Genomic DNA, 13478 nt, shown 5'->3' on the forward strand with positions numbered 1-13478 from the left:
ATATGACTGTGCATGTGTGTGTGTGTGTGGTTGGGTGGGTGTGTGTGTGGTTGGGTGGGTGTATTTGTATGGAGAGACGGAGACAGAGAAGCAGGGGAAGGCAGGAGAGAGGAAGAAGGAGAGAACAGAGAAAAAAGAAGAAAGCATAAAACAGCAGACAGATAGGTTCCACAACCCTAAGCCTATAGTCAACTGCTTTTAGTTATGAAATACTCCATATAATCACCATATAATCATATAGGTTGTACCTACCTGATGTCAAAGCAATTCATCAATTTCATGAAACACAGTACATCCAAAAACTTTTAAAACAGGTAAAATTCTATTTGGTCAAAATGGTCTCTGCAGAAGTCAATAGAGTCTCTAACTCATATTGACATATACTCCATTCTCTCTCCTCATCTTTGCAGCAAGAACCTTTAACCTTTCTGGGGTTAGATGTGCCCTCCTCTAAGGTAGGTGACACAGGACTCCATACAAAACAGCAGAGGAAGGAGATCGGGGCACCCCACATGTAACAGCTGCCTAAAGCCCACAGCTGGGTAACATTTAATGGGTATTTTTGAAAATTTTGATAATCACATTTCAAAGACAAACGAAACAGCCGCAGCTACAACAAAAGAAACTTGTGTTGTTGATTACCATATTTTAAAGTATTTTCCTGGCCGTCTTCCAAGACGTCTTGTCCTGGTTTTCCTTTACTTGTCATTTCCTCCACAGCAGTTGTCACTTCTTTGAGCCCTGTTTTTATTTCTTGAGCTGAAAAATTGGCTGAAACAGAGGTTTTATTCTCCTTGATCTCGTTTCTTTTTGGTATCACATACTCTCTCTCTTTCCTCACTTTCCCCTCAGCCTTCTTCAGTTCCTCTCCTTTCTCAGTGCTCTTTTCTTTCCTAGATTTTGGCAAAGATGTTTTTTTGTCAAGGCCCATTGCAATAATGCACCTATGAAAAATATTAACAGGAAGTGTTTGTTAACCCTTATAGACAGCACAATGGAATCTCAAAGCTTTTGAAAGCACTTATCTCTTATTCTAGTAAAAAAAGATACAAAAATGTTTTGATTACAGTATACACTAATAAAGATAAACAATTAAAAAGCTAATTAAAATATACTATTCTTTTTTGATACTAAAATCTTGTAAACAAACAACAAATTCTTAATAACGTTATCCACAATAATAAAATAAAATAACTCATCAACCAAGAACTATAGTTTCAAACTAAAATCTGTCTCTTCAAGTATATTTTTGGTCCTAAACAGTAACACGTACCATAGATACAGAAATATAGGCAGGTATATAATTTTACATACATGAAGATATATCTCAAGTCCTTAAATGAGAATTATAATAGAACATGCAGATTCACAAACATAGAGAAGCTGATATAAAAATGGTCAGAAGAAGCAATATGCCATTCAGCCTGATAAGTTATATTTTAGCAACACAACAACAGTAACGAAAGACTTACAAGATTGGCTGTAAATAAATATGATTGATTTTTTAAAGAAATATATACAGTCAAATGTTGTTGCATCTTTTAAGTAAATAACTCAGGAGTTTGTTCACTTCTTTTCATAGAACTGTCATTATTGTTTTTAGAATGGCCTTTTGAAGTCTGTACTACAGTCTTCTGGTGATTTTTGCTGGTAATAAGTTCTTATTCCTCAAAAATGGCAGTAATTTGTAGAGGTTATGAAGTCATTCCAAGTCAAATATGGTGAACCATGCAGATAATCTGAATACATTATGACATTAAAACTTTTTAAATCAATTATAACAATAGTAATGTGAATAAATTGTCTTCTATAGCTTTCTATTTCTTAAGTTGATATTAAAATAAGAATTCCAATGATGATAATACATACATTAATAAAAGTGATGATTATGATAATGATAAGATTATTGAGCACTCTCTCTGTGCCAAGCTCTTTTCTGGGTACTCCGTATCCATTATCTTAAGGAATTCATTACCTCATAGGCCAATAAATTAAGAACTATCATCACCACTTTATAAATGAGAAAATCAAGGCCTAAAAGGTTCTAGCAGCTCAAGGTCACCCAGTACGTGGGTGATGGAGCTGGATTCTAGCTCAGGACTGCTAGGCTCCATCACATCATACTGAAGCACAACCATATTGGTCTATTACAGGTGTAGGCCTCCAGTTCCTAGTTATGATATAACTAGTAGAGATGACTAGTTACACAGACAAATGTTACACTTTGAGCTTACCACCAAAGAAAGAACTCACACTCTCTCAGCAGACACTAATACAATCTATCTGGAGAAGTTTCTGGCAAGACCTGGATAAAATCCATGATCTGAAAAATGTTTCTGGTAGTTATCAGTCTCTTCAGTCTTCTTTCTCTAGAACTACTCAGGTCCCCCTCTCTCCATGTGACACAACTACCAGAGAACTGAATTTATAGTGGGCAGGTGAAAGGGATCAGAAAGCAGTCAAGACTTGCCAGTCCCAGAAGAATAGAAATAATATGTAAAATCTGAAAAATGCCTCATCCTGAACAAATCCAATGGCAATTTCTTAAACTGAAGATTTCACTAAATTTCAGCCATCTGCAGTGTAGAAATAGCAAAGGAATTGATCTTAATAAATTTTCCCAACAAGCAAATATGAGAACTGAGTTACATCACTTAACTTTTCAGTATCTCCCCATAAAGCAAAGCTAAAAGGATTTACACTCAAAGTAACTATCAGGCTGTAAAAAATGAGATAATGAGATTATACTTATCTCACCCATATTAAGCATGATAAATATTTCTTGACTATAATGATGATGTGCTTAGCACATTGCTTTCCTTGGAATAAAGGTGTCATGAATCACAGAATATGATTACTAGCATTGCCTTCTGTTCAAGCTGTTCTTCCCTTATCAATTGCAACACCAAATCCATTGATTTGGAGCCTCTGATACGCTGTTACTTTTAGTTTATGTTGTGGCTGCGTAAAGGCTTTGATGCCTCCCTACTGCATGCACAGACTTTTTATTGCCCATCTGCTGAAGGGAATTGGACAAACAAAGTGAGTAACATCTGTGCTCTCCTCGTCACTGACTACCTATTTGACTTCTGAACATAATTTGAGGTGTTGATTATGATTACTAAGGCTCAAAGCAGTCTGCATTCTACATGGTTAGGCAATTCTTCCCATGTTTCATGCTAGCAATTGAAAATTACTATGCCTCTTCAAACAGTTCCTATAATTGAGAGATGAGTACAGTTGTGGAACCTTACACTTTGGAAGTGACCACTGCTCAGCTTTTCTTGTTTTCTGAGGACCTTAAACAGGTAATTCCTAATCATTTTAGAAATATAATTCTCTGTTGTTTTATTGTACCATGCCTTCCTTTATCTCATCACAAATGTTTCAGGGACTGGTATTTTTAAAATAAATTAAAATTAATTTCATTTCGAATGCATTGGAGGAATTAGTGTACATTGCTTAACATAACTAAAAGTATCATTATGGGTGTGACAACAAAACCAAGGTTACAGAAGATAATAAGTGCTATCAGTCTCCTTTGGGGTAGTTCTCAACTCTCCGTGGAGTTCTGCAGTGTTATGATCTCCAGAATAAACAGAAAAGTCTCAGGTGAGGAAGTGGACAAACAAGCAAGGCTCTAGCACTCCCTCACCTAACCCTGTCCCATTTAAACCAGTCGGACTCAGCTTTTACCTGACCTGCAACAGGGAGACATCCAATGACAACGCACTGTTCTATTCTGGGCATTCACAGATTTCACTGGAAAAATGGTTATGAAGTTAACCAAAAAAATTGAAAACCATTCTTCTATAAGAACTGTGCATTTTAGTTGAGAGTCATAGGCCTTATTCTTTAATATTGTAACCATTTTGATACTAATATTTGAAAATGTTGAAGAAAGAATCTAGAGGGTACCAAGTGTCGACATCAGAGAAATAATTGTAAAGAGGCTGGTGGGTGTTGAATAGGAGAGTAAATGCCATCAGTCAGATTTTGGTACTGATTATTAAACTGCCATAGAAAGTGCTCAGGGCTAATAAGTTACAGCTTGGATTTATACCACAACTCCCAAAGAATGCAATATATTTGCACATGGCTGATTGTAGATGTTTATTAGCTTTCCTGGGAATTAAATAGAATTGTGTTAAATGACCTGCCCTCAAATAAGGAGACAGCATATTTGAGTTGGAATAGGAAAGCAGTTCAGGTGGCCACTAAGTACAGCTGGGCATTGATACTATCTTGCCCAGGCCATTCAATCTTCCATTCTCTGGATGATTCTTTTACGCTCTTATCTCTCTGAAAACACCCAATGCCTCTTCTCTCAGCCTTATCCTCAGTTGATAAATTTATGTATTGTTTAAGAAAATAGAAACAATCAGCAGAGAGCTTCCAGTTGTTCCCAGCACATCTATTAATAGCGACTCACGTCTCTATCTTGTATGCCTTCTTTCTTTCCTCCTGTTACTATACAAGAATGTTTCTCCTCTTCTTAAGGCTTATACCCCCACTTGAGTCCTACATCTCATCTTTTCCAATCTACCCAATCATTTAGCTCCAGAAATTTCCACCCTTTATGTCATACTTCATGTTTCTTCTTCTGTACTCAATTGTTTGTATTAGCATATAAACATATTGTAGTATCTCCCATCTTAAAAAATAAAGAGCCTTCCTTGAACCACTACATTCTTCCTCCTGGCTACCACCTAATTACCATTCTTTATAGCAAAACTCTTTTAAAAACCTCTGTATAGTCTCTGGCCTTTGTTTCTCTCCAACTATTTTTTAAACCCACTCCAAGAAAGCTTACACCCCAACTGCTGCACTATAACTTGTGCCATGATCATCAGTAACCAACACACTACCAAATCAATGTCCAATCCTCAGTCTTCATTTTACTTCACATATCCACACATTCAACTCCATTAATCATGCCCGTATTCTTTAACCATTTGCTTTATTTCCAAGATACTACTCTCTCTAGGTTCTCTTTCTATTCACTGCCTTTCCTTCTTAGGCTAGTTCCTCTTTACCTCCCTCACCTTTTACATGGAGTGACACTCATCACTCAGACATCTTCTCTATGTTCAATTCTTAAGCAAACTTATACATGTCATCTATATCCAAACCATTCTCGGATTTGCATCTCCAGCCTGGACCTCTCACCTCACCCCAGATTCATATATCCAACTGCCTACTCAGCATTTCTACTTGTTTATCTCATACATGTCTCAGACTCAGTGTGCCCTCGACCAAAACTGCTTCATTCCACCCCAAAAACCTGCTTCTTTCACAGTCTCCTCTTAACTACATGTTAATTGGACATCTTTCCAGTTATTCAAGAAAAAAAATTTGAATCGTCTTTGACTCTGCTCTTTATCTCATTCCCTGCATCCAATTCATCAGTAAATTCTGTAAGCTCTACCTTTAAAATTACTTCTAACTCATTCCACCATTATCTCTTCCCTGGATTAAAGCAGTTTCTGCCATTTTCACCACACTCCCTTGTTTATTTTTCCCATAAGTTACTATCAGATCATGATAAGTCATTGCTCAAAACCCGCCTTAGAAGCTTCCCATCCTTTTCAGATAAAAGTTAAAGTCCTTGCAATGACCCCAGGGCTCTACATGGCTTGGCCTCATGATCTCTCTGACCTCATCTCCAATTTCATGGTTCTATTCCTTTTGCGCTGGCCAAGCTACCTTAGACACAACAAACACGTGCCTGCTTCATGCCTTCTGTATATGCTTTTCCTCTACCTCAAAAGCTATTTCAAGAAAGAAACTTTTTTCTGGTTTCTGTTCAAAAGACATCTTATCAGAGAGGCCCTTCCTAACTATCCTGCATAAAATAACACACTCCCTGTGACTCTTGTTTCCCTTCACTCCATGTATCTCCCTGACCCTGTTTTGTGCTCATCGTGCTGACCATCTCACATACATTAATCGCTTTGTAGGTATGTTATTAGCTTTTCCTCCATTAGAATAAGTTCCATGGAGACAAATACTTTAGTTGACTCACTCTTGTGTTCTAGCTTGGCATCTAGCCAATACTTTTAGACAATATGAAAGCCCACAAGCAAGACTCCTGATTTCAAACAGAATGTTCAGTATGAAAGCTGGTAACAGTCAAAACTGACCTTTTGTCATGCATTTTGTTATGCCCAAGATTGAAACTAAGGGAGATAATGAAAATTGGGTCAGACAGTGATGCAGGCAAACCTAGCCTCTAACAAGCATAACCGAAAATGTCCAGTCATGTAAGTCAGATGCTTGGCACACACTTTAAGGCTCAGTCTAAACTCAGTTACTAAGATGAATGAGGAAAAACAGACACGCAAACAAAAACAACAAGCAAACAAAAATATCTCTCTCCTTCCCTTCAGAAACAGTTCTTAAAGTGAGAAGAAAGGAGAGATAGAAAGTGAAATAATTTAAAATGCACTAGCTTTTATCTTCCTATATAACACCTCTAAGTCTGATTTATATCTTATAATTTCAAATTCAGCACACCATGTTATAATAAACAACCCTGAACCTAGATATTGTAGGCCCATCTATACTGAATTTCCTTAATAACTGTGAAGAGAAATGCATTAGTAAAAGCATTCAAAGAAAAATGTAGCAAAACTTGCCCTCTACCAAGGGACATTTGTTTCCATACTTGTAGCAAGGAGATGATCTCTCAACACACACAAACCCAAAGTAGCCTCGTTTGCCTCCAAGCCTGGAACCTTTTCGATGCTTGTACTCACAACAGGAGCTTAACCTGTTCACCTGCATCCCATTCAGGAAAAAGGTGAGACTGAAGGGGAAACCTTGATGCCTTTTGGAAATAAACTGAAAGGTCTCTGGAATTAAAATAGAAATACATTAGTGAAAGCAACTGACTTCGGACTAACATCTGTTAAATCATGTTTTTCTATTAGATAAACACAGTATTATGATCTAGATCGGGGTGTCCAATCTTTTGGCTTCCCTGGTCCACACTGGAAGAAGAAGAATTGTCTTGGGTCACATATAAAATACACTAACACGAACAATAGCTGATGAGCTAAAAACAAACAAAAAAGTTCTTGCCTAAATCTCATAATGTTTGAAGAAAGTTTTCGAATTTGTGTAGGGCCACATTCAAAGCTGCATGCAGCCTGTGGCCCATGGATTGGACAAGCTAGATCTAGATCATCTTTTAATTTGAGGACAATTGTTAATGATAAAATTGCATTTGATTACTTTTATTTGTAATAAATACTCCAAGTTTTTATAAAAATTCTTTGATTTGTAATAAAATAATAATACCTAAGGTTATATGAGCACTTACTGTGGCCAGGCGTTATGCCTTATTATCTTGTTATTTTTCAATCATGTGAAGTGGGAATTTTTCTATCACTAGATTCTAGGTCAAGAAATTAAGACAAGAGTTCAGTAATTTACTCGAGATCATACAGTGAGTTGGAGAGTTAGAGTTTGAATCCAAACATCTCTGTAGATTCCATGCCTCTATCTTGCTGTGCTATCTATTGATAAGGCAGTTAATAATAAAAGGCTAGTGTGTGCTCATTCATACATTTTAAAATGCTTTTATTTTTAGATGTGACTTTAAATATTCTAATACATACATGAATGAAGCAGTTATTTCATCTCCAAGCTATACTCAATTCTGTTTGGATTTGAGAACACTTTGTTTTCCCCATCCACCCAAAAGTCCCACCAATAAATTTAGAGCCACTGCTTACAATTAATACTTTTTAATCATTCCAAGTCTTTATAATGTTATTTGCAAAGCCTGCCACCCTATCCCCACAGACGTCCTAAACCCTAAGTCTGGGAAACCTTATTCTCTACAGAGTGACTCAAAATCCTGTGTCTCATGAATATTTCTTATGTCACTTCCTAAAAAAAGAAAAGAAAAGAAATAGAGTCTCTCTGGACCCTTCCACATCTGCCAGTAATAAAGTTAACAATTTTCACCTCTCTACTATGTACACATTTCCTATTGTTGCACTTACTACAATAGATTAAGATGTAGCTATACCAGTGGTTTTCAAATTTTAATGGTGTATCAGCATCACCTAGAGGGCTTGTTAAAATACAGATTCCTGGGCTTACCTCTGTTTCTGATTCAGTAGGTCTGAGGTAAGAATCAAGAATTTGCATTTCTAACAAGTTTCAGGTGATGCTGATGCTATTGGTCTAGGGACCGCCTTCTAAGAATCCTAATCTAGATATTTGCTGCTTTACATGTTGTGAAATCCATAAGAGCTGAAGTTGATGCATCATTTTTCTCCAAATCCCAGCACAATGGCATAGAAGGCTCCCTCAAAATAATGAGTGAATTATTATTTTAATCTATTTTTTTCAGTTATTTAGAAACACTGTGTGTACCACATTTTTTCCCTAAAAAAAAAAAAAAAAAAAAAAAAACTCGGCTGGGCGCGGTGGCTCACACCTATAATCCCAGCCCTTTGGGAGGCCGAGGCGGGTGGATCACGAGGTCAGGAGATCGAGACCGTCCTGGCTAACACGGTGAAACCCCGTCTCTACTAAAAATACAAAAAAAAATTAGCCGGGCGTGGTGGCAGGCACCTGTATTCCCAGCTACTCGGGAGGCTGAGGCAGGAGGATGGCATGAACCCCGGAGGCGGAGCTTGCAGTGAGCCGAGATCGCGCCACTGCATTCCAGCCTGGGAGTCAGAGTGAGACTCCGTCTAAAAAAAAAAAAAAAACTCTACACTAGATGCAACTCATTCTAAAGAACAGACTTATTAAAAAGGTAATTCAGTCATTTATACTTTAGCATTTCTGATGTAAAATTAAACTAGGAAAGGGAAAGCTGAGAAAGGTTAGAGTCTGGGAAAACTAGGATACAATGTATTTAAAAATCCCTTTATCTTAATGATGAATGGACTCCTCAGGTGGTGAAAGCAAGTTTGATTGTTTTTGTTATGGAAGCTTGATTCTACATTCCTGCAATATAAACCGTTCTGCTGCAGTATCGTGCTCCATAACTTCCTAAGTTCCCAGTTCAGGCAGAGAGTGCAGTTAAGGAAATGTTGAGAATGGGCTCAGGAAATCAACCCCTAGAAGTGACTGCCCTTCCATCGGATGCTCACGTAGCTGGAGAGTCTATCCAGATATTACTCCATTTTGTTTTTTCATTGTTTTTCAGACTTCTAGAACAAGAACCGACACCCTTTGCCTTTGCTCCTTTGTTACTTATTTTCGTATTTTAAATACAGTGACACCTCCCCATCCTGACTTGATGATTTCTTCATGGAGCAGTGGAAAGAACGTAGTCTAGAAATTAGAAGGTTTTGGTCCGTGGCACAGGTGAGTGTATCTTGGTGAGTCGTTTAACTTTGTTGCCTTTCAGAATTTTCACCCATAAAACAGAGATGGGGGTGGGTAGAATGCGCTGGTCTATCCACAACACAGTCTTAAAGATTTTAGAATGTAAAATATTAGAAAGCATTATATATGATTATAATTATAATATTTGTACAGTTAATTATTTATTGTTCACTGACAGTTGGTAGCACTCTTTTAGGCACTAAAGAGAAACAAAAATACTAAAAAATATCAAATGTGTTCTCCTCACTCAAAAAGATATCATTAAACAGGAGAGGCAAAATTAATATATCAGTCTTCTGGATTGCAGTCACCAAATCCTCTCTTTAAAGAAGAGATTTTAAAGAAATTGTATCTCTGGAGAAGAACTAAAGGCTTAAAACAAACTGAGAAGCATGTATTCAGGAAAAATTACTGAACTTCAGGTAACGGGAATCTGTGCATTTCTGCCTGGGCTACGCTTATCCCCAGCATCTGCTACTGCCTTATCACAGCAGTTCTAATAGGGTAGGCCAGGCCCCAGATAACCAGCCGTTTTGCTGTCTGCGGGGGCTGACTTGATTTAGAGTGCTAGGAGAAAAACCCTTAGCCTGTGGTACGACCAGTAATAAGTAGGAATCTCAGAGGCAAGCTAACAGGGAAGGTCAGAGGTTCTAGGGGCCTGTGACTGTAGTTTTGGGTTTTTTTGTTGGTTTTGGTTTTGGTTTTGGTTTTTTGAGAAGGATTCTTGTTCTGTCACCCAGGCTGGAGTACAGTGATGCAATCTCGGCTCACTGCAACCTCTGCCTCCTGGGTTCAAGCTGTTCTCATGCCTCGGCCTCCCGAGTAGCTGGGATTACAGGCACACACCACCATGGCCAGCTATATATATATATATATAGTATTTTTAGTAGAGATGGGGTTTCGCCTTGCCGGCCAGGCTGGTCTTAAACTCCTTACCTTAGGCAGTCCGCCCATCTTGGCCTCCCAAAGTGCTGGGGTTACAGGCATGAGCCACCACACCCAGCCATGACTGTAGTTCTAATAAGGGCAAGCAACAGGCCAGTGAACAACTCAAAATTTAAAAGGAAGATAGAAGCAATAAGCCAGTCGTCGAAGCATTTGATAAGCTCCCTATATTTCCCTGGCTAACTGGAAGTGGCATGGATCAGAGAGGGCTCAACCTTTTCATACATCTCCAGCCTACCAGTAGCTTTCCCTTAGGCACAGAAGAAACACAGGAAAACCTGGTGGAAAATAAAAGTTGGAGCATACTTGAAGATTGCCCAAAGTTTGAATGTACCCCTGAACCCACTGTAGTCGGCTGAATTGTGTCCTCCAATAATTCACGACAACCCAGAACCTCAGAATGTGACCTTGTTTGGACATAGGGTTTTCAAAGATATAATTAGTGAAGGATCAAGATGAGATCATCCTGGATTTAAGTTTGGCCCTCAATCCAATGGCTGATGTCATTATAAAAAGAGGTGAGGACAAACAGACACACAAGAATAGCATGTGAACACAGAGGCAGAGATTGAAGTGACGGAACCATAGGCCAAGGAAGGCCAGTTGACAGAGTTAAGAAGAATGCTTCTTGGGGCTTTTCAGAGAGTGTGTCCCTGCCAATACCTTCATTTTGGACTTTTGGCCTAGAAACCCACGAGAGAATAAATTCTTGGTATTTTCAGATATACTTTTGGGGACGTTAGCAATGAGCTATAAAAATACAGAGACTACCCCAAGAGTCGAGACTAAAAAACAGCAATATAATATTTTTTAATCTGAGCAAAACAAGGCTGGCTCTGCACCAGGATGATGAAGGCTAAATTTCACAGATTTAATTTTGGTAAGTTACTATAAAAAAAAAAAAAAAAAAAAGAAAGAAAAAACAGAAACAACAATAACCTTTGATAGGGAAATGTCAGAATCCAGAATTCACAGGAACTTTAAAATACCACCCAAATATGTAGTTTTCAACAAACGATCAAAAGACACGTTAAAAAAAAAAAAAAAAGGGAAAATGTGACATATACCTAGAAATAAAAGCAATCAAAACCACACCTAGGAGTCTAATCGAGAGCAACATGTGTCTACACAAAAACTTGTGTTTTTATGTTCATAGTCCAAAACTAGTATCAATACAAATGTCCTCTAACTGGGGAATAAATGTTTTAAAATATGGTATATCCATGTAATGGAACATACTCGGCAATATAAAGAGAGAGCCACGACTGATACTACAAATATGCGTGACTCTCAAAAACATTACGCTGAGTGAGAGGAAAAAGACAAAAGACTACTCATGGCATGATTGTGTTTATAGGAAATGTCCAGAAAAGAAAATCTGTACAGTCAGAAAGCCGATCAGTGTCTTCCTGGGGCTGGCTACGAGACAGGGACCAACTGTCAGAGAGAACAAGAGAACTTCCTGAAGTGCTGGAGATGTCCTGCACCTGGTTTGTGATAATGGCTGCACGACTCTGCACAATTCCAAAAAGAAACTGAATTATACACTTACAGTGAATACATTTGATGGCATTTAATCTACACCTCAATAAAGCTATTTTTTTAAAACTGAAAAAAAAAGTCAATGAATAAAAGAAAAATAAGAAACAGGGCTGAGCGTGGTGGCTAAAGCCTGTAATCCCAATGCTTTGTGAGGCCAAGGCAGGGAGATTGCTGGAGTCCAGGAGTTTGAGACCAGACTGGGCAACATAGCAAGACCCTATCTCTATAACAAATATTTAAAAATTAGCTGGGCATGGCTGAGATAGGAAGATCACTTTACCCTAGGAGCTGAAGGCTGTAGTGAGCTATGATTGTGCCACTGCACTCTAGTCTGGGTGAGAGAGAGATTGTCTCTTAAAAAAGAAAAAAAATGAAAAACAGTTAATGTAAGTCAAAGCACAATGAACTGCCTCAGTTTTGAGTGTGGACCGAAAGCTATTGGGATAAAACAGAGTAGAAGTCAGAGAGAAAGCTGCACAGCCGTAATCTGTGTCCTAAAAGATGGGTAAGATTTGAATTTGAAAAGGAGAAAAGAGAAAGTATTATTGGCAAGGGAAACAGCACAAGCAGAGGCAAAATAATAATGTGTATGGGACAGTGAAGCAGCTGTATTTGCCAGAGCATAACGAGGAATGCAGAGATAGATGCAATAGGATCCGGTTATGGAAACACAGGATAATGGGGCAGAAAAGAAAGGGATTCTAAGAAAGCCAGAAAAAAAATGTTACTTTTTTTTTTGCACTTAAAATGAACCCAAGAAGCCATGGTTTGCATTGTCTGAAAAGATAAACACGGCAAATAAAAATGCCTGTGAAGAAATTGGACTCTACAAGTAGCAGAAAATATTCAGTAACTTCATAGGTGTATATAATAAACAATCAGCTTGTGGCTTGAAGTCTAAAATCAAATTGCAAGACATCATTAATTACTTGGGAATAAAGGATGCACTTGCCACATTTCTAAATAATTAATTTTATTGTTACTTCTAATAAAAAGGCAAGACGAATTAACAAAAGCCAAATTTTAATGAGTTTACCGCTCCAAGCACAATGTTAAATGCTCCCCCTCCAACTTTTGCTAACAGAAATCTTTTAAAACCCTATTCACATTTTACGGAATCATGCACAGCTTTGGTTTGTAGAAAGGGCAGATTCTTTTCAGTCCAGCTAAATTGCTAAGATTGCTGAAGCACAAGTCAACTCTGAGCCACCCAACTTTTCAATTTTGAACAATTACTTTCCTGGCAATCAAGGGCAAGCTGAGACAAAATTATTGCATGGACAGGATTCAATTATTTAAGTCCCCATTCCATCCTGTTATTCAAGACTGTCCAATGCCATAACAAAACGTCCCAGCATCAATATGTATGCAAAATAACGCTGAGCCAAGTAACACCCTTTCTCCCATAACCTTTGGTTTTTCACTCTCATCACAGAGTGTACGTCGTCTACCAGAGAATCACTTAGCTAAGCCTCATTCTTTTTTCACTTGTATCTACCACATTTTCCAGCAAATAGATGTTATATATGCATTTTGTTGAATAAAGTGTGATCTAAAGTCCAGGACAGTTTTCATCATGTTAATTCCAACTTTACAGCTAATTTCAGCATTCTCCTAAATTAATAGCTGAAAGTTAC

General features: G+C 37.9%; 1 protein-coding gene across 3 annotated transcripts in view; it reads right to left on the reverse strand.

The window, feature by feature from the left end:
- The window catches only part of ERICH3 (glutamate rich 3), a 105778-nt gene that overhangs the window by 38030 nt on the left and 54270 nt on the right, over window positions 1–13478 (reverse strand). For all 3 annotated transcript variants that reach the window (XM_063624026.1, XM_063624027.1, XM_063624028.1), the window contains 2 exons: window positions 6668–6854; window positions 643–944 (listed from right to left, as the gene is read on the reverse strand). In XM_063624026.1, coding sequence (XP_063480096.1) covers window positions 643–944; window positions 6668–6854 — 489 coding nt within the window. The remainder of the gene's footprint in view (window positions 1–642; window positions 945–6667; window positions 6855–13478) is intronic.

The sequence above is a fragment of the Symphalangus syndactylus genome, chromosome 12 (assembly GCF_028878055.3).
Source record: "Symphalangus syndactylus isolate Jambi chromosome 12, NHGRI_mSymSyn1-v2.1_pri, whole genome shotgun sequence".
NCBI lineage: Eukaryota > Metazoa > Chordata > Mammalia > Primates > Hylobatidae > Symphalangus > Symphalangus syndactylus.